Genomic DNA, 27,369 nt, shown 5'->3' on the forward strand with positions numbered 1-27,369 from the left:
TAAAGTCAAGGCTTTATGCAAAGAGAGTGCTCAAAAATGAAGACAATGCGACAACAGGCCTTAGGGGGGGAGGTGTGGTATTAGAGAACAGAATTAGCCTCCTTCAGCTGTCCTCCTGTCTCATGGAGTCTGTTGTAAACACACAAATTAAGCACGTCGATTACTAAAAAGGAAATGTGTTTCACTGCAAAAGCTGACATTTTTACTCAAAGCACCTGACAGTTTTTATAAGGCTTCATCACATAAAGTACAGTAACGGTGCTTGAAAGACACTAACAGGTACAGATAAGCCCCATGGTAATATACCAGCACTTTCTAAATTAGTAAAGGGTTTATATTTTGATTAAATTCATTGACTACGTTTATTTACAAAGGAACCAGAGCTGTAGGCCTGAGTCCTAGGAAGAGCCCTGTAGCATTTTTTCTGTTATCAGATAGAACTTCAGTCGGGTCTTTTCGGTAATAATAATAATAGTTCTTATTAAAAGAATAGTTATTATTGCTATAAAAACGGAGCTAAGGATGATGGCGCCGGGAACGTCCCTTTTGATCGCACGTCGCATCGTGCCCCCCCCGTACCGAACTTCGCAGGCAAGCCGGAGCATGCGGCCCAACCCGCTGTCACGGGACACGGAACCTGCAGGTAACACCTATCGCTGCGGTTTCACCTGGAAGGAGTGCGCCGCTGCTCCCCGCTGTTTGGCACGGCGCAGCCCGCTTCACGTGCGGGGTGGGGTCCAGTTTCTGCTCCGCCCTGGGAGTCGCCGCGCTGCGCCTTTTATTCACGGACGGCGTGCACGTGTTCTGAGGATTTCAGGCTCATTTAATTCTCTTTACCTTCGTTAAATATCAGCATGTCGTCCCGTGGCATTTAGCGCTACGGCTAAAGTTCATCTATTGCCTGTTATTGACTTTTCGTTTCTAAATTCGCCCTGGGCAAACATATTATCATAAGCGATTTACCATTTAAGTGATGCTTGTCAGATTAATGTGACGGTTATTGGTTTTGTTTTTTTCCCCAGGTCCCAACAATACCATTAAAATGTCTTCTCATCAATTGTGGGATGTCCTCGAAAATAACACTAATATGAAAATGCTTCATGTTTTTCTTTTTTAAGCAAATATGAATGGTTAATATGCAGCGATGTCTGAAGTGTGGCATCTTCAAGACTTTCTCATGTCTTATTGAGAAAAGAGCTTGAAAAGAGCCTTGATGGGCTTTGCTTTTTAAAGGAAAACAAAAATTGTGTTATATATGGAAGAAGAACTGTAAAAAAATTATATTTCATATAAATACTGTAAGCACAGAGGGTTAAAGCTGTATGTATGTGTAGCTGGTGTATGTCATTGTCAAGCTAGCTAGCATTAATGAGAAGATTGCTGATGAATGCAAACACGCAGATAATAACCAGGAGAAATGCTCTTTTTTTTCCAGACTTCAGCATTTGCTTCTTCTGTCCTGGGGTTAGGTCACCCTGTGTCCCCTGCACAAGCCCCAGAGTGACAGCTTCACACTAAATGGCACAATCAGGAAGGGGACAGGGGCCAGCCGCTTCTGTCAGCTCCCGTTAGCTCTGGTTGACTGTCGCCAGAGAGACACGCCGAAGGGGGTCCCATGGCCCCCGTGCCGCACGTGGCCGTGTTTCTGCATCCTGCCTCCGCCTCTCACTCTCCTTCCATCTTTGCACCATTTCTGTGCCCTTTAAACATCCATCGCCGCCCTTTGGCAGAAACTTCTGGAAACTTCCAATGGCCATCCATGCTACTCCCTGTGTTCCCAAAACAAAGACTTAGACAATAGTGGGAACAATAGCAGTTCCACAGAAACTTCTACCTGCAACATTGTTTCTGTGTTTCTTGCCTGTTTCTCTCGGCTCATTCGTCAGCCGCAGGTGTCACGTGATGATCCACATGGCATGTAATGGGCAGTGCCAATCGAGGTGGCAATGAATTATACAGAAGGATATTGGTTTAGCCTGTGTCCCTTGAGTGCTTTTAACAAAAGAATTGACACGTACCTCAGATCCGTGACCAGAGCCAAGAGACTGGACCTGAGAACAGAGTATACAATTATTTCTGAACTGAATGTACATAAAAAGAAGAATGACTGATTTTACAGTGATATACATCAATTTATATTTAAAATATATTTCAGAAATATCACTGGATCAATTCTGGTTAGGTATCAACAACCTACTGAAGCATGGTCGTTATTGATTCAGAATCTCTGATATTCACATGTCCTTCAGCTCTTTACTACTGGTTGGCCTGGAAATCAGGTCTTCACAGAGATGTCTGTACTGGTAGGACATTGAGCAACAGTGCGAAGTAACAACACAGAAGGACTTTCATAAGATAAGGGTGTGCTCACTGACCCTGTAGGTCTGTAGGATTGGGCTTATGCTTGAGCAACCGTTCTGGGTTCCTCCTCCGTCGGGCCGTTGTGAAACATCCCGCTCGTCCGCGGCCGCTGCCTTCGGCGAAGTCCATCCATAGCCTACCCTCCCGGCAAGGTCAGCACTTTATTTCCGTGAAATGAAAGCCTTTACTTACTCAGGGTGTCAGGAAGTAACCTCCGTGCCAGATGAATGTGGCAGACCGAAGGCGACGTTATTGAAGTAGATGTTATTCAATGACACCCTTTACAAGATGTCCTGTCAGGATTTGTGCGGAGGGAAGGGAGCAGCCTTGACTAGATTTTACAGGTGGGGGTTTCTCAGTAACCTCCTGCCTTCCAGCTGGGTTACAGGCGTTTAGTTACTGTAGGGTGAGACTGTCAGTGGTCTGCAATAAAAAACCTCGGAATAAACAGAGCAGGACAGAGATTGTTACGTTTTCCTCTTTCACTGGCCCAGTGGTCGGTCGTTTCAGCTTTTTGCTGTGCCAGAAAATGACCTCACGTCTGGGATTTTTGCCGAAATCGTCTCTATCTCCGTCATTCCCTGTCTGTCTGTCTCTTCTGCTCTGTCGCTTTTGGTTTTTTCTCTCTCTCTCTTTCTCCCTCTCTCTGTCTTTCTGTTTGTTTTCCCGGAGCTTAAACACCTGGGACAGGACTGCAGGAAATCGAATGGCTGCCAACATTCCTGCAGGCCCCAGCACCCGTTGCCTAGGCGCTGTGGTGCATCGCTCGCATTCTTTGTTTAAAGGCACAGTGCGCCGTTTTGCCCCCAGGTCGCAGTCGGAGGAACCGGGTGTAACCAGCGTGGAGCAGATTTCTGATTTAAAGATAACAGTAGACAGAGAGAGGTTTTGCGAGCAGCACCTTTTGGTTGATGCCAACTCATAGCTACGCATCCAAAGCGCCACGAACCAGTGCCTTCGATATATGACGTTATCTTTGGAGGTAAAAATTTAAGAAGAAAATACTGTTAAATGTCCAAAGGGAGAAAGAGCTAAATTCTTTTCGGCACCATCATTCAGGCTGCAGACATCCCAAAATAAAAATGGACACTTACCCAACATTACGGAACCCCACCCTCGAGAAAATGTGTGTCAGCAAGGAGCCATAGTATAGAGGAGAAGCACTACTTTTAATTTCAGGAAGGAAGCACATCTGTGGAAAGATAAAAGAAAGAGGAATTGGGTTAGGGATGTTTTAAAAATAGCCACTACTTTGGACCAGTCAACTCCCCCCTGTTCATCCACCCCCCCCCCACCCCCACTGTCACCCTACCTCTACCACACACTCAGTGATTGTTAGTCAGTAGGCCCTTCCCTCTCTCTGCGTGACTAAGGCTGTCTCCTTCCTGCCTCCTCCCTGCTCCCGCTCTCCAAACCAGCACTACCCAGTAGCTGCAGCCCCTCACACATCCAGACACACGTGCCCATTCCATCCCCCTGCCTTTCACAGGAAGTTAAGTGCCTGGGTAAGAGGCAAGCCGTACAGAGAGAGAGAGAGAGTGAGAGAGTGATTCAGGCTTGGATGGAGGGAAAACAAGTCATATGAAGCCATATAATTAAGGTGAACCATTTTAAATTGAGACAGAGATGACCTGTGCTGGTAAACAGCACAGCAATAGTGGCCGACTGCGTGTCCATGTGTACCACTGAAGGGAGCAGGCAGAGGTGCCTGGCAGGACGTTTGTGCCAGTCTTGTATAAACAGAAGCTGCAGATGTGGGCAAACACTCTGAGAGGCTGAGGCGCTCAGGAAGCCGTCCCATAGCCAGACAAACCGGTTCAGAGTAGCTGGCTGCCATCAATTACCGGATTGTTGGACCAGGTGGGAGAGACAGGAAGTGACACAGACGGCCTGGCACAAAGGTATGCTTCAGGGAGGAGATCAGCAGCCCAAGGGTCAAGGAGAGACGGCTAACAGGAAGCAGGCACAGCACCCAGAGAAGAGAATGCGGAGGCGGTCCGAGGCGTGTGCCGGTCCACACCAGCCAAACTCCTGTTTTTTTTTATTCATTTATTATTTTATCTGTCATGACTATATTATTTGTTTACATTGAAGCATTTTGTATGAGAAGTGGATTACGAATTTGTTTTGAAGGTGTTATAGTTGCCACTACATTATTCTTTTTACGTGGCACTCGTGTGTCATGTGACACAGAGATTTAGTTTTAAAACCACAAGACCACAAGTAAACACGGTGCTGCAGTATATTTTGTCATTTATGAAAGACGCTAGAGTCAGATTCAATAAATGAGCAAGACAGTAGTGGAAAATACAATAGTGGAAAATACTATTATTACTCTATCTGTTTGATGTGTCCAAAACGCCATAGTGTTTATTAGGCTTTTGGATAGCCAACAACTCAACGTAGACAGTAAGATAAGCACTCTCTATCCTCACGTGCCATCTAGTGTTTAAAAGAGAAATAGCTTTTAAAAAGTTTTAATTAGGAGTGTTTGTGTTTCTCTAAGATCTGTAATAGATCTTTCTGGATGTATAGACTTACTTCTGTTCATAAGCATATATGCTCTCTAGCCTACGGATGCAGTCTTTCGAAATTCTGCCATATTGCTATAACCTGGGTGAGTGATACACGTTGCACGTGCTCATCCCAGGATAGCATAGTGACACTCCCGTAGCACGTTTCCAAATGTCCTATTATTCAAAAAAGTGGTCAAATAAAACAGTTCGAATACTAGCCTTTTTAGTTTAAAACAGTCTTAGTTGTGAAGTTTTCGTCCTACGAATTTTGCAGTTCTGTGAAATAAATAATATGCATAATATAAAAACGTTACAAATCAGTAACTGTAAACTGTTAGACATCGAAATAATGTAGCGGCACGCAGCCACGTGATAAAACTGCAGGTGGGAAAATAAGAGAACTGAACTCCCCTCGAAATTTGCTGGACCCCTCTCGAAATTCATTTCTAGTTATGGGCTTGATCGGTTGGGTAACGTCCTCTGCATCCTTAGGAATCATACAGTAATATTCACAAGCATCAGTCTTCATCGTGTACGTGCCTGTAGGTATGGATTTATGAACTACGTCCCTCCCCCTCCACCACCGAACCGTGAGATAGCTGAGAAACGTCCTTTCTCCTACGCGGCACCGTGTCAACTAAATCTCACAAATTAGTCAGTGTCTGCATCAGGGCATTTTGGTGCGATTAAAATTGGATGAAAAGGAGGAGTAGCCATGAAGCCGTTCCAATGGTGAATATCATCTTATATAAGATTAATTTAAAACCACTCCGGTACTCGTCTTATAGGCGTATTCGGTATAACCAGTTTGCATCTGGCTAATTATTTACCTTAATGCTGAGATTATGCCTTAAAGTGACCCGTGACACCATCTTCGGAAGGTGACGTTGCTTTGTGTACCCTCGCGTTCGAGTTGTTCATTTTCTCCAAGGCTTTTCGTAATGAGCAGAAAATGCAATACTTTTCAATCAAATGTGTTCTCCATGATCCTAATTGGAAAAGTGAAAGTTAAAAAGCCACAAACTATTGTTATCCACTAACATAAGTATATACAGTGTTGCATTACTTATTTAGAAAGCAATCTGTATCTATTTCGTTCACTTTGTTAATAAGACCTTGTAACTGAAACGATTCAAGTTCTGGACGTGAGAAAAACTGTAGATGAGTCTTATGATTTTCGTGTAGTTATGTGACTCAAATCTAGTCACTTAACTGCTACGGAACTTTTTACTAGTTTATTTTAAAGTACTACAATATGTACTGTACATTAGCTTACAATTAAAAAAAAAATTACGAAGTTCAAATTTGTCAAGTAAGTGAATGAATTAAGTGAATTCTTTTAAATATCGCGCATAGTAATAATCATGTTCCAATCGCTTGTTCTGAGAAGAGGCTTCTTGTTATATACTTCTTGTTAAGCTTCTCTGAAGTAACCTATTTTAAGATGGGCTGTAGCGACTCTGTAACTGTGGGAGGCGGGTTTCGCATCATGCAGGCTATCCACTGACAGGAATCATCACCACAGCGTGTTCTGGTTAAACGGGGACTCCTTCTGGACAGTGAGAGTACCCCCCCCCCCTTCATTCTCATTTCACCACCTTTATCACTCCTGTATCTCTTTCTCTTGTCTGCGTTTGCGCGTTTTCATCCATCTCTGAGGCTGGTTTCAATTTTCAGTAGGATGCTGCCCACAGAGCGATTCTGTGGTCACAGTTTATAGGTTAGCGGAGACTCGGTCTTCTGCAGAACTGGGGAACTTCGGAAATTATAGTGCTTTCTTTATTAAGATGTTTCCATAGAATTATCAGAGAATATTTGGCTTTAATTGCTGGTATTTTTTCGTTTTTATTGCCTCTGAGGTTCTCAGAAGCACCACAGCAGTCATACAGCTACACATCTTATAGCCTATATTATTTAATTAATGCCCAAGGTCATTGTAATAATTTTAACACAAATTAAATGCTCAGAAACTAACGGATTATTTTAATCAATAACAGCCTGTTTTCTTCAAAAATAGAGCTATAGAGGAATAGGCCTATATATGGGGTATGGATGAGCAGGGGTGCACATAACTGGTATACGCAAGTACGCATTCACCTTTAAAACCGATACGTGCGATAATCGATTGCTTGTAAATGCGCAAATGCGTACTTATTTTATGTGCATTTGCGCTGCTATGACAAGAAAATACATTGCATTTTAACCTGTATAGCGCAAATGAAATAGAGTTAGCATATATAGATTAAAATGCATCATATTTTGTTTTCAAATAAGCGCAAATGCATATAAAATAAGTACGCATTCACAATGTTACCACAATCGATTGTCGCACGTATTTGACATCATTTCACACAAAACTAAAAAACTGGGCTAGACAAAATTATTGGCACCCTCAACTTAATATTTGGTTGCACGCCCTTTGGAAAAAAATAACTGGAACCAATCGTTTCCTATAACCATCAACAAGCTTGTCATACCTCTCAAATGGAATTTTCAACCACTCTTCTTTTGCAAACTGCTCATGGTCTCAGATTTGAAAGGTGTCTTCTCCCAACTGCAAACTTGAGATCGCAAAGTGCAAGCGGATTTAGATCTGCACTCATTGCTGGCCACTTCAGAACTCTCCGGTGCTTTGTCTTCAACCATTTCTGGGTGCTTTTAGAGGAATGTTTGGGGTCATTGTCCTGCTGGAACTCCCATGACCTCTGACGCAGACCCAGCTTTCTGACAGTGGGTCTTACATTGCGCCCCAAAGTACTGTGTTCTTTTCTTCATAGGCCTCATTCCGTTTTCTGTAAACAGCAGAATGATGAGCTTTACGAAAAAGCTCTACCTTGGTCTCATCTGTCTCCCAGAAGGATTTTGGCTTCATCAAGTACATTTTGGCAAACTCCAGTCTGGTTTTTTTATGTTTGTGTCAGCTGTGGGGTCCTCCTGGGTCTCCTACCATAGCGTTTCATTTAGTTCACATGTCGATGGATAGTTCAAGCTGACACTGTTATATCCTGAATCTGCAGAACAGCTTTAATATGTTCAAAGTTGATTGGGGCTATTTATCTACCATTCGGACCATCCTGCATCACAGTCTTTTATCAATTTTTCTATTCCGTCCACGTCCAGGGAGATTGGCTATAGTGCCATGTGTTGTAAACTTCTTGATTATGTTGCGCACGGTGGACAAAGTAAAATGAAGATCTCTGGAGATGGACTTGTAGCCTTGAGATTGTTGATATTTTCCCACAATTCTAGTCCTCAGACAATTCTATGCTCTTCTTTCTGTTCTCCATGCTTAGTGTGGCGCACACAGAGACACAACAGAAAGGTTGAGTCAACTTTTCTCCATTTTAACTGACTTCAGGTGTGATTTCTATATTTCCAGCACCTGTTTCTTGCTACAGGCGAGTTTGAACGAGCATCATATGCTTGAAATAAAATGATTCACCCGCAATTTTGAAAAGGTGCCAATAATTTTGTCTGGACCATTTTTAGAGCTCTGTGTGACATGATATCAAATTTGGCTGTTTTGTGTTGATCCAATGCACATAAAGGAAATAAAGACTTATTAAAACATTTGTAAATGCAACAATTTTCTGGGAGAAATGGTGCATTTTCTGGAAAAATGCCAGGGGGGGGCGATAATTTCGGCCATGACTCTGATATTAAATATCTATCTCTGATATTAAAGGTATGGGTGCGCAGATGCTGCACCATCATCACGAACTGCTTTGTTTTTTTTTCTAGGAAATGGAGCTTCAACCACATTAGGCTCGTTATTAATTGGAAGAGTATTCTGACCGCGTCGCACAGGCTGTACACATAAGCAGATTTATCTCACATGGCATTGACGCTGAAAGCAGTTTAAAGAAACCACATTCAAACTTTCATTCCTTTTAAAAACGCTTTGTAGTTTTTCACACATTTTGCAGTCAAAGTCATTGGAATTTTCGAGTGTGATTTTGCATTTTAAAATGTCTTTTACTCAAAAGTGTCCCTTCGAACTAGTTCACTTTCGGCTCAGTATAACTAGGTACACCGCTATAACTGTGGTCACCAACTGGCGGACACCGGTCGGCATTTACACCGAAACATAACTGAATCCGGACCGCGATTGATTCACCCAAATTTTCCAAGTGTTATCGTCGGGGGACCCCTCCCCGGTCGGCGAATGTTATCGCTGGGGGACTCCCCCTCCGGACGGGAAATTTTTGTCACCCCCCCCTGCTCAGCGAATTGTATCATTGGGGGACCACCCCGGCCGGCATTTTTTTCAGAAGCAGTGAACCTTGGCTTTGTGTCGCTGATGTAATTTGTCCCTTGGGGGGAAATAGCTGCAGACATCTGCACTACTATGCATTTTGCGAAATTTCTATATTAAACAAGTATTTTAAAATCTGTGGTTAGGCTTGACGTTAAAATATTTTTAAAAACCATTTCGATACAAATAATAAATAGACTACATGTGATCTCTTTTGCAACAAAGACGAAATTATGATTAGTAATTGTTAATTTTAAGCAGGCACACACACGGTCACCTCTTGTTGACATGTTGCTATGGCGACCCGACTGCATTTTCTACACGTACGGATCCGCCGGCGGAAAAACGCGAGAGTTAAAGCCGGGAGCTCGGAGGCCGTGTCCGATAACCGAGAGCGCGACTCGGCCGCTTTGGCGAAACAGGCAGCCAGGTTTCACAAGGACGACGATGAGTTTAGATAAAGCTGAGCTTTGCGACTCGTTGTTAAGCTGGGTAAGTGTTTGGCGTGACGTATTTTTATTTTTGTCAGCGTCATTTTTTTTGTTTACTACCCCGGAATGTTATTTGGCTACTTTCCGGGTGAAACAGGTGAACTCTGCCACGAACCGTCTCGTTTGGTTGTTGACAGAGTTGGGCCGCTTTTTAAAATCTGAAGTCTCTGATGTCTGAGGGAAAATCCACATCAGGTGTTTTACCCCATATCTGTTGCGACTACGTGTAACTTGTAGTTGTAGTTTGTGGAAGGGTCCCTCCCCCCCCCCCAAAACCATCCACTTTAAATGTTCAAGGTTCGGTCACGATCGTATGTGCTGCATATCTGCCCATAAGCCCCGAATAACCTTTACTTCGGTGAGAAGTCAGCTTCATTCCTGCAAAACAATCATTCGATTTAAGTGGCTTTACAGCCCATCAATGATCACTGGTTTATAAACTCCCAGACTACCTGTCAGCGTCCCACTAAAGTTACGCTGTTCACCTACTGTAAGCACACGTATAGACCAAAGAGCAGCCGTGTCGGCGCTGTACCCGTCACCCGTCTCTTCTCTCAGCTGCAGACATTTCAAGCCCCTTCCTGCGCCAGCAAGGCGGACCTGACCAATGGGGTGGCTATCGCTCATGCCCTACACAGCATGTAAGGACCCCGCCGTCATGATACTACCTTTGACCAAACAGCTTCTACTCCTGCAGGTTTCAAGTTGCTCATGAATAAAATCATTTTAAAAAAGGCAACTCCCCGATCTGTAGTCAACTAGTACTTTCTGTGTGGAAGAAGGAATGGCGATTCAGACCACATTCCTAATGTGGGACTCCTTGTTTAATTGGGTCATTAGTTTATTTTTTCGATTTGGATACCCATAATTCAGGCTTTCAGTTACTTATGGTGCCACACTGGAATGTATAAAGATCTAGGAAGGATGACCAACCGCAGCCCTTATGAGGGTCAAAAAATTGTGCATAAGTACGGTGTCCTGCAAGTGTAGACCGCTTTCCCTGGGTCTCTATGCTCTTCAGAATTATTGGAACTAAACGAATGGTCATTCCTCTTAGTATATTTAAATGTGTCTCTTAGCTGTTGTCCCAGCCACAAATCTCATATACAGGTCTTGCCCTGTCATGTTTAATCCCTGACTGCATAGCTAAGCGGTGTGAATGGATACATAGATGGGACAGTTTGTTTCTTTCTGTCATAGATTCAAAGAAATGATTTGCAACTTTTTAAAAAGCTTATTCTGCTTGGAAAGTTCTGCTTTTGAAAATATCAATTCATAGTTAAACCCTCGTTTCTCCAATATACTCGTTGCAGCATTAAGCAGAGTGATGTCATTTCGTCCCACTTGTTTGTTGAGGTGTTAACCCAACATGACAGGGGGACGGCAGTTCTTTAGGTCTGAGATGCAGCAAGCATGATTTAAAGTGGTACGGAGCCTCTAACCCATGGTTTCCATTCGGAGGATGTCTTTCCGATGTTCCTGTTATTTTGCTATGACGCTCCAAGCGGTATTTGATTGCCATTTGAGTCTTGGCTTGATGCACAGAGTGACCATGTGAGTGTTGCCGTGGTTTTTATAGAATACCATCGAAGGGAACATTCTGGTCTGGCCATAGGCCCATCATGTTGTTACGTCATCAGATGGCAGGATCCTCTGTTGTTTGTTCGTAGGAAAATTGACTGATGCTCAAAAATCTGACAGATTTTGTTAATGTCAGTGTATGACCAATGTTTTCACACTCTGAGGTTATATGGAAGTTTACAGATTATGTCTCTCCCTCCCCTCTAATGCTGGCATCATATTACTTAACTCATGCCTGTATTCCAGGCTGCTGTTCCAAACTAACGGGATTTTATTTAGTTTTGTAATGTGAAATGTCTTGTTTGTGGTGCCCATGGGGTCTTTCTCATTGCATCAGAGACTCATCCTGGTTCAACGAGACATGGGTCGGCAGGATCAAGGACGAAAGGGGGACCAACTGGCGACTGAAGGTACGGGCAACGGATAACGGGTCACATGTCCAGCAGTCGTCCGAGTCTCTGAATTCCAATTGGGCAGCCAGCTGCCCTGCAATACCAATGATCTTTCGCCTCTTGTTTGGAAAGTAAGCATTCACTGAATTTGAATATTTCAACAGGTTAGCAATCTAAAGAAGATCCTTCAGAGTATGCTGGAGTATTACCACGATGTGAGTCACACTGCTATCTGCAGCATAAAACCTTAGCAAAGAGAAACAGCTTGCTGGACACACACCAGCGTTTCCCTACTGTCACCTCCAGCCTGCCTTCTCCTTCCCCTGTGTAGGTGTTGGGTCAGCAAGTGTCAGATGAGCACCTGCCTGATGTCAATCTCATTGGAGAGATGGGAGACGTGATAGAATTGGCGAAGTTGGTGCAGCTTGTTCTGGGCTGTGCTGTCAGCTGTGAGAAGAAGCAAGGTGAGCGATGATGATGAGCTCTTTTATATAAAATTAATATACTTGCCTTGAATGCACAAAATATTATTGGTGTCTTTCAAATCTTGTTGAACACATTTGGATCTAAGGTCAACAGTTTCTTCAGACCTGGCTTCAGCAAAGTGTCAGATGTGCAGAGTTGGCTTGTCCTGATTCTCTACTCTACTCTGCTGGTTCCTTGCCACCTCACAGTTAGATTGCGATCTGGAGTCTGGCCTGGCTGCTTCTTTAAGCTGAATTCAGCTTCATGGCTGTGGAGCTGTTCGTGGACAGTCAGCTTTGTGGCATTTTTTTTTCTTTTTCTTCTCCTGAAAAAAAATTCACGCACAAATGGGTACCGTGCTGCTATTAAGGGATGATGCACCTGATGAACTTGTGATTTTTCTCTATGTCCTACTTTTCCCATCAGTTCGCAGTAGCAGCATACAGAATTCAACAGACTAGACAGTGATTCTCCAGGCATACATTCCGCTGTGTCTTTGGCTGCAATATCCTATTTGTGTCAAAGTGTGACAGCTGTGTACTCTCTTACTGATCCACATCAGTTTTGTACTTGTTTCACTTGGCTGTCTGTAGATCTGATCTGTGAGCCAGGCTTCATCACTGGCCTGCTATTGGCTGGCTGTCTTTGCTTGGATTGGTCGCCACCCAAGATGCCGTCGATCCTGAGCTCAGTGGTGCTGCATTTTACTTTCAAAGAGCATAATTATTTTCTTACCCATTCTCCCTCACATACACACAGTCTCAGGCTTCTAATCCTCTCAATATCTTTCCTTTTATTCTACATTTGTGATTACAATACGGACATAATTTAGGCATTATAGCTTTTCTAAGGATTAATCTGAGCTGGCAGCTGGACTGTTTTCTAAACTCCACAGTACAAACAAGATCTGTTCTCCAAGTCGAATTTGTATATAAATCGAAATGAGTACATCCAGTTTCTTATTTAGCATCAGTGAAATGTTTATCTTCGTATGTAGTATATATTTGACCCTCCTAAGCAGATGAAACGCTTCCAAATACAGTAAAACATCTTAAACGTAATACTCAATACTGTAATAACAAGAGTAACTACATACAGTACTGCACTGTACCTCGAGCTGACAAGCCACCAAAGTCGTGCAGTGTTTTCACGAGCGTCACAAAGCAGTGCGGGCATTCACTATTACAAACCATCGTATCCGGCCTGAGTTTTCAATATAACAGGCTTTATGGCAGTCCGTTTGTGAGTATGAGTTGTCCGTAAGTCGGACATTTTTAACCTGGGGACTGCCTGTCTACAGATTATTAAAAGTAAGGACTGGTACATGCCTCAGGGTTCATAATATACCATTAAAGCCTGTATCTTTATCTAATGTAATATCACATATACCAATTCTTACATGTTTTAATGGTATGGTCTGTGGTCTATTGTCATGTTCTGATTGTCAGATGTCTGTTGGTGATCACAGCAGAGTGTTCGGGGTGGGCGTGTGGGTTGCTGCTGTTTTTCGAGTACTTATCTCCAAAGCTCGGGACTCTCTGTTCATTATGGACTCTGCAGTAGTCAGCGGGAAACGATCCCCGCACAAAATGAACGTCCCGAGTGGTGACAGGAAAGCTGGCCCCCGCATTGTTCGGTTCAAAGCATGATGGGACCCCCCCGCCCCCCGGGCCAGAGACCCTGTTGAGCCGGAGGAGGTGCCCAGCCGGCGGCCCCTCCCTTCCCCAGGGGCCGCTCTGTATCACCGCTGCCCTCTTTCTCCTGCCCTCAGAACACATCCAACAGATAGTGACCCTGGAGGAGTCGGTGCAGCACGTCCTCATGGCTTCCATTCAGGAGGTGAGAGCGCGTGCCGTTATCTCCGCGCAGCCAGGGGGCGCCGTGTGGCCCTTTGCATAGCCAGTGCACTTATAAACCAACCCTTGGTTTGTGACAACGATGTTCCTCATCCTCAGTACCCAGGAGATGCTTCCTTGGGAGCCCATGTGCTGTCAGCTTTTTAAACTTTAAGGATAGTGCAAATGGCTTGAGACTCTTATGATAAATGGCGTGTCAGGAACTGGTTGTGCCGGTACAGCGGAGCTGCCTCTTTCCCTTTATCTCGGTGCTCAGAGCCATTTTTGTTTCGCTGCTGACTTACAGCTCTTGACAAAGGAGACTGTGGAACCGGGGACCCCAGAGACCTATGGAGACTTTGACTTCCAGGTGCGGCCCTGTGTGTTTATCTGGATTGGTTTATCTTATGGGTGGGTGGGTGTGTGTGTGTGTGGTCACTCCTCAGTTTGGGTTCACCTCCTTCAGTTAAGTATATCTGGTTTCTCTCCATCTTGTTTCTCTCTCCCTTCTATTCAGTCCCGGAAATACTACTTCCTCAGTGAGGAGATGGAGGAGAAGGAGGACTTGAGCAAGCGTTGCCGAGACTTGGAGCATCAGGTGAGGGTTGGAGAAGGGGCCCCAGGAGGGCACTGTCGGGTGGCACAGCACCATGAGAGGGGCCCCAGGAGGGCACTGTCGGGTGGCACAGCGCCGTGAGAGGGGCCCCAGGAGGGCACTGTCGGGTGGCACAGCGCCGTGAGAGGGGCCCCAGGAGGGCACTGTCGGGTGGCACAGCGCCGTGAGAGGGGCCCCAGGAGGGCACTGTCGGGTGGCACAGGGGCCCCACATCTCGCCATAGAGAGTGAAGCGTTCAGGTCTCTGAGGAACTTTTATTTTAGCTGAGCGAAGCACGTCGTCAAATCCACTGTATACTCTGTCCAGTGTCTGGTGTGTCTGAGGTGCCATTTTAGGCACGAGCTCATGTTTCACAGGCCTTCAGTGGAGCGTCTATGGTTTGGTTTCTGAGATGCTAATTTATCCACATTTGTTCATTGACATTGGGGTGTGACTGTCAGGGCAGCGTCTGAGAAGCTGTCGTTGCAGCGTGTCTGGGGCAGCTGCCTCTCCGACTGACAGACTGAGAGTGTGTCATCTGGTCTGTGGGGTCGGCGTGTGTCACGTCTGGGATTCCCCGCGTACCAGTGGGGCTGCCCAGCGAGTTCCCTTTATGGAGGGTTATTCTTTGCTCTCTTATTGAGATGCAGGATCAGACACTGCACTGTTGCGCTTATCATCGTTCGCAGTGGTTGGTTGCGATCCCTCTGGCCCGGGGCTCCGGGGGAGATTTGGTTCCTTGCAGTGAGGTGGGTCTGCCCCGCAGTTTTCCCAGCACAGCTGCCGGGAATAAATGCGAGCTGTGAGTCAATCAGCGTGCATTTCAGCTGTTTGCGGTTCATGGGAGACGCAGTGTCTGGAGAGTTTGTTTACAGCCGCAGGAGGAGAGAGCGGAGGCAGGACCTCGTCTGGGGTGTGCTTTGATTGCGCTTACCACTGTGGCCCCTGTAATATTTACTCGTTTTCCAGATTCCTCCATCCAGTTTAGTTTTGTTTTGCCCCCTGCCTGTCTGCCCCCCCCCACCCGCAGCTGTCGGTTGCTGCCGAAGAGAAGGCCGCGCTGTCGGCGGAGATGCGCTCCCTCAGGGAGCAGCTGAGTCACCGCGACACGCTGGATGCCTCGTCCACCATCACGGGCAAGAAGCTGTTGCTGCTGCAGAGCCAGATGGAGCAGCTGCAGGAGGAGAACTTCAGGTGGGCTGGAACCACAGGGTGAAACGCAGAGCAGCCGCGGGCCCACCGATGGCCGGGCTCCTCTCCACACCAAGCGCCGGAGGGGACTTCCTTCGGGTCCGTTGGTGAATCTTCCACTGGTTACATGTCATGTGACAGTTGCTGAAGTACTGATTGGCTCCCCTCAACACCTTTCCCAATGATAGGGCCCAGTCGCTGGCCGTTTGCCTGCTAACGGCCGCATTTGCCCCACCGCAGGCTGGACAGCGCTAAGGACGACCTGCGGACTGGCGCCGAGCTGCTAGAGCGCGAGGTATCCGACCTGCAGCAGCGCAACGAGCAGCTGACCAGCCTGGCCCAAGAGGCCCAGGGTCTCAAGGACGAGATGGACATCCTGAGGCAAGCTGGGGGGGCGGGTCGTGAGGGTTGGGGGGGCCGGCGCCGGGATTCGCGGATCCACCATACATCCTGTAAATGCTTCTCTCAGGTGGATCTCCATCTGATCAGCATCAGTCAAGTTTGGATGTGGCGATATTACCTTCATAACAAGTATCTTTACCTGGGGGCAGTGTAAGGTCACCGGTTCAAGGCCCTTAACCCCCAGCTCCCATTGCGGACTTCTTCTAATTCTTCTTCATTAAGAAGTAGAAGATCTGCCAGTAGGGTCAGATAGCCATGAGGACTACAGCAAAATGGCAGCCACAGCCATGCATGGCAAAATCCTCCTGGATTCCTCCGCCCTCTGACCCCCCCCCCCCCCCCCCAGGCACACGTCGGAGCGCGTCGGCGGCCTGGAGGCACTGGTGGACACGTACAAGCGCAAACTGGAGGACCTGGGCGACCTGCGCCGGCAGGTGCGGCTGCTGGAGGAGCGCAACACGGTGTACATGCAGCGCACCTGCGAGCTGGAGGAAGAGCAGCGGCGCAGTGGTGCAGTGCGCAGCCAGCTGGACGCCTACAAGAGCCAGGTAGGGGGCGCCGGCGCGGACCGGAGCCGAGCCACATTCAGAAACATCGCCGTACACTATCAGGGGTCAGTTTGCTTTAGCCACAAAGGCCAAGAATCTTTTATTTATTTATTTATTGGCATTGTACAGTGAAGCTTTTGTTTGGAATGGCCTCGCTGCAGTGAGGGGGCAGGGATATCTTTGTCTTGCTGGGAGAATGGCACAGTAATCCTTCCCCCCTCCCCCACTGTGCGCGCCGAAGGTTCAGGAGCTGCACGCCAAGCACATGTCGGAGGCTCTGAAGGCGGAGAAGTGGCAGTTTGAGTACAATAACCTCCACGACAAGTACGAGGCCCTGCGGAAGGAGAAGGAGGTGAGGTCCTCTCGCTCCCCACGGCTGCTCCTCACGGTGGCGTGGGCTGGAAAGCTGTGGGAGGGTCCTGCTTGAGAGGGGGGGGGTGATTCTCCAGAGCGAGACAAGTTGCTGTGAACTGGAGGAGCACTTTGGCAGCTGTGGTCCTGGATGTGTGGGAGAAAGGGTGCACTGCTGCTTTAAATTAACACTCCGAGTGGACTCTAGCACCGATTACTCTGGTCTGAGTGTTAATAAAGTGGCACTCCTGCATACAGCCCCCCCCCCCCCCCCCCCAAACCTGTATACTGCCATACAAAAGGATCTCCTTGGCCTGGTTTTACCTTGTGAAGAAATATCTCAGCTCAGCTATGCTTGATCTTGAAGAAAAGACATTGTCATTTGCCTACTACACATACAGGAGAATAGACAGGGGACTTGGAATCCTTTTTTCTAACTTGCTATATTTACTGTTTTGTAGTTACATTATAGACTAATAATTAACATTTGCGGAGATGAAGATCGCAGCTGCTAACAGCTGCTTGGCCCAGAGACGCTGTCAGCATCTGTACAAACTCATTTTCATACTTCACTGGCTTTGAGGCTGTCATAGGCAGAGCTGCCGTCAGGTTACCAGTCTGGTGCATCTCATTCACCATGTAAAAAAGGCCGATGCAGCCGGCACCCTCATCAGGCGCTGCTGTGTCGGGGCGCGTCCCCGTGCCGTGACCCGCGTGTCCCTTCACAGCGCCTCATCTCGGAGCGGGACACCCTGCGCGAGACCAACGAGGAGCTCCGCTGTGCGCAGGTGCAGCAGAAGTTTCTCAGCCAATCGGGTAAGGCTGCCGGAGAGCCGCGCACCTGCATCCCCCGCCCCCTTCCTTTGGCAGGCGTCTATCCGCGTCATATTCTGCTCTCTGTCTCCCCCTGGAGGTGGCCTGTGTGATGACTCGGCTTCCACTGTGGGAAACCTGGCTTCCGAGATCATGCCCACAGAGTTCAAGTAAGCCCCTTAAAATCCCCCCCCCCCCCCAAAAGAAAAAAAACAAAAGCACGTGCACACATTGTTTTCTGTAATGTGACACCTTCTGGATGGCAACATCTTTCCGGATCCCTGGGGCACGGATGGGGCCGCTTCTGGATTAAGGAGTAAATTAACACCCTTGTGCAAATGGTCTCTGCTGCCCCCCCCCGCTGCGGCCCCCCAGGGAGACGGTGGTACGGCTGCAGAGCGAGAACAGGATGCTGTGTGCGCAGGAGGAGAGCTACAGGCAGCAGCTGGCTGAGGTGCAGAGCCAGCTGGAGGAGTCACAGCGGAGACACAACACCCTGGAGACCCAGAACAGGTGCGCGGGCACCTTCCGGCAGCCCCCCGGGGAGGCAGGCCGCCGTGGGGAGGCAGGCCACCGTGGGGCGTCGGTGCCGGGCGATCCGGAGTGGCGGGAAGCCTGTGTTCGCATTCTCTAGAGCAGCAGAGCGGGTCTGCGTGGGCCAGGCTGGACGGCACCGGTGCCAGATGATCGTGTGTGTTACTGAGTAGGAGTGCAGCTTTTTTCTGATCCACTGACGACAGTGTGAGCCCGGCCGTGGGCAGCGTGCTGGCCGGCGAGCGGCGTGTGACAGCTGTGCGTGTGTGTGTGTGTGTGTGTGTGTGTGTGTGTGTGTGTGTGTGTGTGCGTGCGTGTGCGTGTGCGTGCGCATCTCCCCTCCTCCAGGCTGGACCGGCAGCAGATCGGCGAGCTGCACAGTCAGGTGGGGGAGCTGCAGGGGGCGCTGCAGGAGCAGGGCAGCAAGGCGGAGGATGTGAGTGTGAGCCCCCCCCCCCCCCCGAGTCCATGGCTTGCCGCAAAGCCAGAAGACGGTGAAGGCGGCAGTGATCAGTCTGGGTGCCAAATCCAGAGCGGGACTTCCTGCCCTGTTTGATCTGAAGAGCCATGCGCTCATTCTTTCCAGTCTTGGGGGGCCTTGAGTAATATTTAGCAAAAATGAACAATTCAGGTATGAGATGCATTAATTTTTAATGCTACACCACACATCCTGAAATTGATTTGATTTATATTCAGTTTTTCAATTATTTTTTTTCTGCTTTGTGTTTTAAAGGGGCATTATTTTATTTTTATTTTTTTTATGTTCTCAAAGCCCGCAGGTGCTCTTGGCCCCCCAGGAGTGGAGCTTCCTGAATGCCCCCCTCCCTTCTGATCACATGGCGTGTCACTTCCTCTTTGTGATTGTCATTGCCAGTGTTCCCCCCAAAAAAATCATAACCTGTTTGCTGTGTAAATCACCACTAATGCCTGATCTCTCCTCCGCTCTCCCTCGCCTGTCCGAATTTGAATGCCGTTCACTTCACAGGCCATTGTAAGTACCTCCCCAGCGCACGCTGACCGTAACCCCCCCCCCAGTCCTGGGATCCTTTCTTTCGTGTGCTAATCCTCCTTCCCTGTCTTGCCCCTCCCTGTACAGTCCTCCTTGTTGAAGAAGAAACTGGAAGAGCACCTGTGAGTACATGGTTCCTCATAATTTACATCACCCCCCTCCCCCCATCACTGCTTGATCCCGCATGACAGGTGCTCATGTTCCAAACCTGGGTTGTTGCTAGGGAGAAGCTTCATGAAGCCCATTCGGACCTGCAGAAGAAGAAGGAGGTCATCGACGACCTGGAGCCCGGCGTGGATAACAACAGTGAGGGCCTCTCCGCCCCGGGGGCCGTCATGGCCGCTCCCACCCGCCGCCTGTCCCGCTCATTTCCTGTCTCCCTGCATTTCAGTGGCCAAGAAGATCAGCGAGCTGCAGGAGATCCTGAAGAAGAAGGATGAGGACATGAAGCAGATGGAGCAGCGCTACCAGCAGTATGTGGAGAAGGCTCAGACGGTCAGTGTGTAGATCTAACCAGCAAGGGAGTCGACCCTTCTGTGCTGGTCAGTCCACCATGTCAGTGAAAAGTGTCCGTGGTTTATGGAACTTGTAGGTGATAAAGGCAGTGGACCCCAAGAAAAAGTCCAGCTCTCCAGAGGTGCAGACTCTCAGGAACCAGTTAAATGAGAAGGAGAAGAAGATCCACTACCTCGAGGTATGAGACCTCGGTACCTGTGGCACGTATTTCAATCACGGTGCTGTTTGAGACTCGCCGAACGTCCTCGAAATGATGCTCCCTCTTCTGACGTACAGCAGGACTTTGAGAAGTCCAAATCCAGACACGAGCAGGAGGAGAAGCTGATCATCAGCGCCTGGTACAACATGGTGAGTAGCGGTCGGCCGGCGGGAGCCGCTTGTGTGGAAGAAGCCTCATCTTGACCTTAGACCCTTCGTTCTTGCAGGGCATGGCTCTCCACCAGAAGGTCGTGGGTGAGCGCTCTGGGTCGCCAGGTCAGGCGCAGTCCTTCCTAGCCCAGCAGAGGCAGGCCACCTACGCCAGGCGCAGCCTCTCTGCCAGGCTGCAGCACCGATGAGCCCCTTGTTCCAGGGAGCATATTGGGGAAAAGGTTTCATGGTTTGAGGCGGAGTATAGTGGCACAACACGACGTAAAGCATTTTATTTTCCTTACTTGGCCCCTACTACCATAACCACAATAAGTATTTGCTGTTTTTATTTGGTTTTATTCCACTATTTCCCTCCCTGCTGTACATTTTTTTTGTGGTGTGCTGCTTCCCCCTACTGGCCCATCAAGGTAAATGCAGACGCTGAGAGTCTGTGACTTGGTGGCGCTGGTTGGACTCTTCCCACGGTCAGGAAAAGGCTTCGCTTGTGATAATCCATGGTGGGTGGGGCCGCCGCGTGTCCTTTTACCTACTGTGGTCTTTGTAAAGTACACTACTTACAGTGAAGGAACGTGGCACCTTAATGATTTCGGCTAGAGACACTATCTTTTAGAGAGGGGGGGGGGGGGGTTTCGCTAAAAATCCTGCAACTACAGGACCTTTGCCTTTATGGGGTTTTTGGTAGGAATTTTAAAGTAATTACCAAGTAGCAATTACTGAGTAGTTCGTTTTACTGGGGTGATTGTTTTTACTCTTTAAAAAAAAAAATACTACTGATGATGAAATCAGTTGGTGGCTTTTAAATGTGCACTTTCCGTACATGTCCTGTACAGATCAGGCAAATTTTCCATGCAGTATCCGTCATGATCATCAGGCACTTTTTATAGCATATTTTGCTCTGAATATTACTATGAAAACTGACCGTCTCTCAGTATGCACTGTATTAGACAGTACACTGGCCTTCCGACGTGACTCATTTTAACTGGAAGACTAAAGGCTGCTTATGTCACTGATGTGTGGCAGCTGTAGATGATGGTACTATGCTGTGGATGTATGGGAGCCTTTTGAAATGTACTTTAGAAGTACAGGTACACTGGATGGCTGCCCTTTGACTGTTTGATACGTCCCCGGTTTTCCTGTCCTGCTCCTTACTTTGTCTGAATCATTGTCATTGATGTTTCACCATTGAAACCAAAGTTTAAATGCTTGGAGTTTTTTTTTTGTTGTTTGTCTTTGCTTGTGGTTTTTTTTTTCTTTCTTGCTTTGCTTAACATGCTGATATCTCCCCCCCCCCTGCAATCACCCCCAAATTCCTTTTTGTCTCTTGTTCTCCTGATGTGATGCTGTAGTTGCTTCCATGGGGGTGGGGGGTGGTGACCTTTGGGGGACCCCCTGCTTGCCAGCTGCTGCTCTGGCTTCGGGGGGGGGGGGGGGATGTTGGCTGTTGCCGCCCCACAAACTTATGGAAACTGTTTTGTTGTGATTCAGCTACAGATTTGTTTGTTTTTATCCTTCCAAGGTGGTTTTACAACTCTAGCATGTCTGTTTTCTGTTATCCACACTACAAATAAAACAGACCCTAAGTACCAGAATGTCCTTGTTTATTTCTGTGTGATCCTCTTATCCCATAACTACTTTTACAGCGTGTTCAGGAATCACCGATTAGGTACATGCAGCCTTCTTCGTATTTAAAATGATCACTTTCCATACCAAACGCCTAAGAATGAAGTGGGTGATGTAGCTACTGCTGTTAATAGTTATCAGGCTGTTTGCTTTGGTAACTGAGAGCATCAGCAGTCTGTCTTCCCCTGTACTGTCACACGTGTCATGTGACGTCTGAAAGAACATACAGCCCAACACAATGGGCTTTTTCCACGTGGTGGTGGTAGGTCAATATTCTACCATTCGTCTTCAAAATGAAAGGTTTTCAGTGCATTTATCTAATCTTTTTTTTTTTTTTCCGGGGGAAAAATGGAGCCTGCGGTCACCAAAGTTGTTTGTCCTCAGTGTTGACCTCTGACCCATATAACTGTCTCAGGATGATCAGTGTGGCAGTGTGGGAGACTGGCGTTCCTGGGAAGCTGTGACATCGAAGCATGGAACCGTAAGGAAATTTGGTCCTGATTTGTTCCCAGTGGTTCCAGTAGGAAGGCTAGGTCTGACACTGAGTTGCTCACCGATTGGTTGGATAGCGAAGAAGTCCTGGACGGAGCATGGAGTAGCACTGCGGGGGGTCGGACACTGTTCCTCGATCCTGAGGGAGATGGGGCGCGAGAAGCTACCCTGCTGGAAGTACCAGGTCAGGGAACCGTGAGCTAACGGGCCAGAGGCTTGTGCTGCACTCTGCGCGAGTGAGTCATCATGCGTAGGAGGTGGAGAAACCAGAAGAGGAGGTGTTTGGTTAGAGGTCGTCGCTGCTCTCCCCTGCATCACATTGCTATGCTCTTCCTCCACCATTATCGTGGATTTCCCACCTTCTGCTCTCACCTTCCCAGCTGCTTCCTGACACTCATCAAACCCCAGTGCCCTGCTGGGGCTGGTGGTGTCCACATAGCTATAGATGGTGCTTCTGGTATCCTGGTTGGTGCCAAGAGTCTGGAATCTGTCACTGTCGTCATCAGTGCTGGGCAGGGGTGATGTTTGGGGGTGACCACGCGTCTGCAGTGGGGACGAGGCGTTGGGGGGTGCGTTTCCCATAAGGCCAGACGGAGTCGGCCCATCGTTCAGAACGTGTTTCAGGAGGGACAGGTTGGGGTTTCCGCTCTCGGACTCCTCCAGGTTCTCTACAATACCCCCCAGGCTTTGGAAGACCATCTCCTCTTTGGGAATTCTGAACGAGAGAATTAATTCCGGAACTTAATAAACCTGACTTCTGCTTATAACATTGTAAGGATTCTGATTCGGTTCCGAGTAAATCGTTTTGACAGATGTACAGCAGCTTTATTCGATCCTGAAGCAGGAGTAGCAATTAAAAATAAATGCAGAACCCATGGCAGGCAGTTTTCTTTGATGACTAATGCAAAAATCAGCTGGAACTCACACCATGTCAAAGGTGGAGCCCTGGAAAGAGGGCTTGCGGGGGACAGAGCGTGTGGCGGCTGTGTAAGGTGGCCTCGGATTGCAGTCGTCCCAGTAGCGGTCCCTTTGCAGGGCGGGCAGGTCGCCGTACATCTCATCCACAGCCATCATGGACACCTGGAGGTGTGAACACAACCAGCGTGTGGGTCATTTCCAACAGAGCTAGAGAAAGGCCTTTCCATGGCTGGTCCTGAAATGGTCAAAAAGAGTGTGTGACGCAGCAGGTTAAGCTTGTGTGTGTGATCGAAAGATCGCTGGTTCAAGCCTTGATAGAATTACCACATACTCGCTAGACCTTTGAGCAAGGCCCCTAACCCCCAGAAATGCCCCAGAAAAATGGCCTGATTCTGCACCCAGACCCTGAGTTTCACTCTCAACTACGTTAGTATGTCTTGAAGGAGAGCAAGATGGGATATGAAAGAAGAAGCATATTCCCATGTACCTGTGCAAATGGCAGATAAAGGATTACTTCATTCATTAAACATATTGTCAATATTCTGACCCCAAATATAAAGAGTGAAAAGGTACCTGAAAGTTTCTGTCAATTAACCAGTTGGTCTCAAAATCATCATCATCCTCACCAAAGGGATTAATGAGTTGCTCTGCAACCTAAGAGAGCGTCCAGATGTCTCTGCTTTAGTTTATTGGTTTTTGCCATGGGAAACTGCCAGTCTGAGTCAATGATATTTGCTCATACCTTCAGCCAGCCGGCGTAGAAAAAGAATTGCAACAGGGTGAAAATTGGAATATAGAGGTCGAGTTCGTGTCCTGGGTAGCCTTGGGCAGGGTCCAGAAACTGCCGACCAACAAGGCACACTAGGAAGAATCCGTACACTGCCAGGGTGACAACCTGGAGGAAAGGCGAGTTTGAGCCAGGCCGAGATAGGGGAGGGGATTCTGTTTACTTCTGAGAGGGGGTTAAATTCCTGATGAGATTCTGCAGTTAGATCAAAAAGCATGGATGCTTACAATGCCACTTAAATCAGGATGCTGTTTTTCAATGCTGTCTAAACGGGCAAAACGGTTCTAGACAACTGAAATGGCATGGGAGTAACAGGGTAATGAAATGTCCAGGTCACCACCCAGAGGTCTTTGCGTCATTCAGGATGTTTAGGCCATGCTAACTTTAAGTCATGTGACCAGCAGAGCTACCCTGAGCACACATACTAACCTGTGTGTACACCAGAGGCACACTGACCATGTCATAGTGAAACAGCATGCTGCAGTTCCCTCTAAACACATTGAGCTCCTGTTGAAACAGATGTTAATTAGCAGTATCTCAGTTACTACTGAAGTACAACTCATGAACAAATACAGTCACTACTTAAGATGAAAGATGCGTCATGATTCATTAATGATGAACAAAGATGAGCTCAGTATTTCACTAGTGTTATTCGTGACTTGTTCCTTCAGTAGTTCACAAAGGTTTATAGAATTAACAGATTTAGTAACAAATATAGTACTTGCTTGAGATAAAACGTGTGACAATTCATTAATGAGGTCAGTTTATAACTAACACTTAACGTGTGATTAATGCATAAGTAATATCATTAAGCATAATATTACATTATTTGTGTCCTCCTCAAGTAAAGTTTTACCAAAGCAGGGCTTCGCTTTATTTGTCCAAACTCAAGTGCATCTGTGTTTTGCTGCCATATCAGCTCTATTCTTTTCTAGTCGGCCCCTCCTCAGCGGTGTCCCCGTACCTCCAGCAGTAACTTCAGAGTGATGTCATCTCTGATGCGGCCCTCAAAGCGAGCAGAAGCTGCCAGGTTAGTGAACCACACACAGGGGATCCAGTATTTATTATAAGGTGACTGAAGACCCTCAAACTTCTTCCTCTCCTCTCTGGTCATAAAGCCTAAACAAAGGATGGAGAGACAGGCTTAAGCAAAAATAGTAGCATAATAGCCCATTGCAGCGCACATGCAGAAAGGGCAATTTACAGATGCCAATTAGCGTAACTGCATGGGTTTGGTCTTCCAGAGTGTAAGTGGCCCCCAGCCCTGAAGGTGTGAGGCAGCAGTGCTGTGCCCGGAGACACATATCTATCTGTAGCTGTGTATTATTAGGATATTAATAGTTCTCATAGAATTCTGATGGACATTTTGATCGAAATGCAATGGGCTACCAGAGCCAAGAACTGTGTCCTGATGCCACTTTTTGTCGGTGCTGCTTTCCTCCCTAACTAGCTGTGTCCAAATTCAGGAGCCGCATACGTGTAAGACTGCATTCAAAGATGGCAGGCATCACAGCGACGTGGCAAACCCGTCCCACATTGATGGCTTCCTTCCAATACAGCCTAGAAATGCTCCATTCTTTTGCCGAGATCCCAAGATTCATCGTGTGAACATTCGAAGGCTGCAGTCCCTGAGTTCGCCTCTCACTTTGTCCTTCCCTCGTCAGCCTCATGAACTTTCAACTTGAGACAGCGAGTCATTGAGGGCCGAAGCGAGGAAGCCAGGTTTTAGGATGTAGCCGGTGTGTTTAAAAAAAGGAGCTTAGGTATTTTTTTCTCAATCAAAACATTTTGCCCAGAACACAGACACGTTGTGCCAAGGACACAATTTTCCATATACAGTACAGACAGGTTGAAGATCCTGCTTAAGAACAAATACAGATGTAATTATTTCCAGAGATGTTTCCAGAAAGTATAAATCCAGACCAAAGTTTTGTTTCAACCAAGCAGTTGAGTATAATCTGAGGGTAATTCTCACAAAATCTTGGTTTCGAAGATTTCAAACATGAAGTATTTAAAAACACTTGCATCAACAAATTTCTTTTTTTTTTAGCCATTAATAACCAAGTCTGAAATGTCTGTAAAGGTAAATTTAAAATCATTTACAGAAAATTTTACGTTTTTTTTAACATTTCCCAAAACAAGTCCTTAAAAATCTCATTACCACATCAGTCTGAAAACATCAAGACCATTAAGAAAGCCAATACATTTTCACAATTTTAAAAATTGCTTATTGACAGTCATGCTCATTAGCAGTCATGCTGAGTTACTTGAAACTCTGAAATAATGTATATTTTTAAATTAACATTTTTATTTGATTTTGACTGATTTTTGTCATTACTGCAACCTAATTTTTTTGTATTTCACTGAAACATATATTTTTAAAATAATGTGGTAAACCTGAAGGGACACAGCATATAGATTCTGCACATGCATTTAAAAGCAAACTACTATTTTTTGATTTATTAAATTAACATTAAATGGACACCTTTGCGGTAATGATACAGAGGTTTTGGAAATGAGGTTGATGAGAATCATGAGAATCACAGACTCTGTGACCACGAGTCTTAGACTCAACTGGAAACAAAACCTTGGTCCGGATTTATACTTTCTGGACCTGAACTTTCCACTTCTAATTATTTAATGGCATGTGGTTCAACACCAGATGTATGTGAAATGTTTTTAAGGTGGAAAAACTCCAGAACTTGTCAATTATTAGATTAAAGCCTATCCATCCATCCATCCATCCATCCATCCATCCATCGTTGGGCTACCGGCTTCTACGACGTGATCCATGGTCGGGAAGCGCTTGAAGACGGCGGTGCTGACTGAGCGCAGGATGAGCAGCGAGGACAGGCTGGCATAGCGCATCATGGTGCGCCGGAGAAGGCGGCCCCGCGGGTCGCCGCCCTGCAGCCCCCCCGACAGGGCGCACATGAGCCGGTCGGGCAGCGGGATACAAGTGTACTGACTCCACCACCGGTTCACCACGAGTGTCACATAGAAACCTGCACGGCAGGAGCGCAGAGCAGAATCGGCAAATTCGGCATTCATCCGACATGCGCTACTCTGCCCAGTTTAACCGCCGGTACTCACCCTACCTAACACAAAAGACATGGGGATCAGGCTGGCGTAGTGGTTGCAATAGATCGCAAGTTTCTCAAAGTACCTCTTCTGGTCCTCCAGCAGAAACAATCTGAGCAGGGATGCGAAAAACGACATGCGTCGCTGAGACGCTCCTGCACATACTGCCTACAAGCTACTGCAGTCATGCAGGCTTTAAATTGCTCACTCCTCTTTTATGGTACATAAAAATATCAAATATACATCA

The 27,369-nt window shown here is 47.0% G+C and overlaps 2 protein-coding genes and 1 long non-coding RNA gene across 14 annotated transcripts in view; 1 reads left to right on the forward strand and 2 right to left on the reverse strand.

Annotated features, from left to right (window-relative positions):
• On the reverse strand, positions 1-10,234 carry LOC111833477 (uncharacterized). 5 transcript variants are annotated; one of them, XR_011991700.1, is made up of 5 exons: positions 3,674-3,832; positions 2,376-3,553; positions 2,019-2,051; positions 669-1,769; positions 1-129 (listed from the first exon to the last, which is right to left on the reverse strand). It is a non-coding gene; the product is annotated as an uncharacterized lncRNA (long non-coding RNA). The 5 variants fall into 5 exon arrangements; XR_011991701.1 differs by having other exon boundaries at positions 1,862-2,051; XR_011991698.1 differs by lacking the exon at positions 3,674-3,832 and adding an exon at positions 10,113-10,234 and having other exon boundaries at positions 669-2,051.
• Positions 9,470-21,813, forward strand: LOC111833473 (protein Hook homolog 2). 3 transcript variants are annotated; one of them, XM_072712076.1, is made up of 22 exons: positions 9,470-9,624; positions 10,182-10,264; positions 11,542-11,614; positions 11,761-11,811; positions 11,928-12,060; positions 13,833-13,900; positions 14,204-14,266; positions 14,414-14,494; positions 15,522-15,685; positions 15,923-16,063; positions 16,431-16,632; positions 16,874-16,984; positions 17,712-17,799; positions 17,897-17,966; positions 18,172-18,309; positions 18,679-18,772; positions 19,427-19,461; positions 19,563-19,645; positions 19,731-19,834; positions 19,932-20,033; positions 20,132-20,203; positions 20,281-21,813. In XM_072712076.1, the coding sequence occupies exons 1-22, from the start codon at positions 9,580-9,582 to the stop codon at positions 20,410-20,412; spliced, it is 2,133 nt and encodes a 710-aa protein (XP_072568177.1). In that variant the 5' UTR covers positions 9,470-9,579; the 3' UTR covers positions 20,413-21,813. The 3 variants fall into 3 exon arrangements, with proteins under 3 accessions (XP_072568177.1, XP_072568178.1, XP_023647534.1); XM_072712077.1 differs by having other exon boundaries at positions 20,135-20,203; XM_023791766.2 differs by having other exon boundaries at positions 18,679-18,766.
• The window catches only part of best2 (bestrophin 2), an 8,755-nt gene continuing 3,191 nt past the window's right edge, over positions 21,806-27,369 (reverse strand). For 2 of the 6 annotated variants that reach the window (XM_023791768.2, XM_072712078.1), the window contains 8 exons: positions 27,140-27,234; positions 26,813-27,046; positions 25,006-25,160; positions 24,471-24,548; positions 23,997-24,149; positions 23,828-23,908; positions 23,262-23,416; positions 21,806-23,051 (listed from right to left, as the gene is read on the reverse strand). In XM_023791768.2, the coding sequence (XP_023647536.1) occupies positions 22,265-23,051; positions 23,262-23,416; positions 23,828-23,908; positions 23,997-24,149; positions 24,471-24,548; positions 25,006-25,160; positions 26,813-27,046; positions 27,140-27,234 (1,738 nt within the window). In that variant the 3' untranslated portion in view covers positions 21,806-22,264. Of the gene's footprint in view, positions 23,052-23,261; positions 23,417-23,827; positions 23,909-23,996; positions 24,150-24,470; positions 24,549-25,005; positions 25,161-26,812; positions 27,047-27,134; positions 27,235-27,369 lie in introns of those variants that run through there. The other 4 variants (XM_072712079.1, XM_023791772.1, XM_072712080.1 and 1 more) reach the window with 4 other exon arrangements.

This window comes from Paramormyrops kingsleyae, chromosome 5 (assembly GCF_048594095.1).
Source record: "Paramormyrops kingsleyae isolate MSU_618 chromosome 5, PKINGS_0.4, whole genome shotgun sequence".
Classification (NCBI taxonomy): Eukaryota; Metazoa; Chordata; class Actinopteri; order Osteoglossiformes; family Mormyridae; genus Paramormyrops; species Paramormyrops kingsleyae.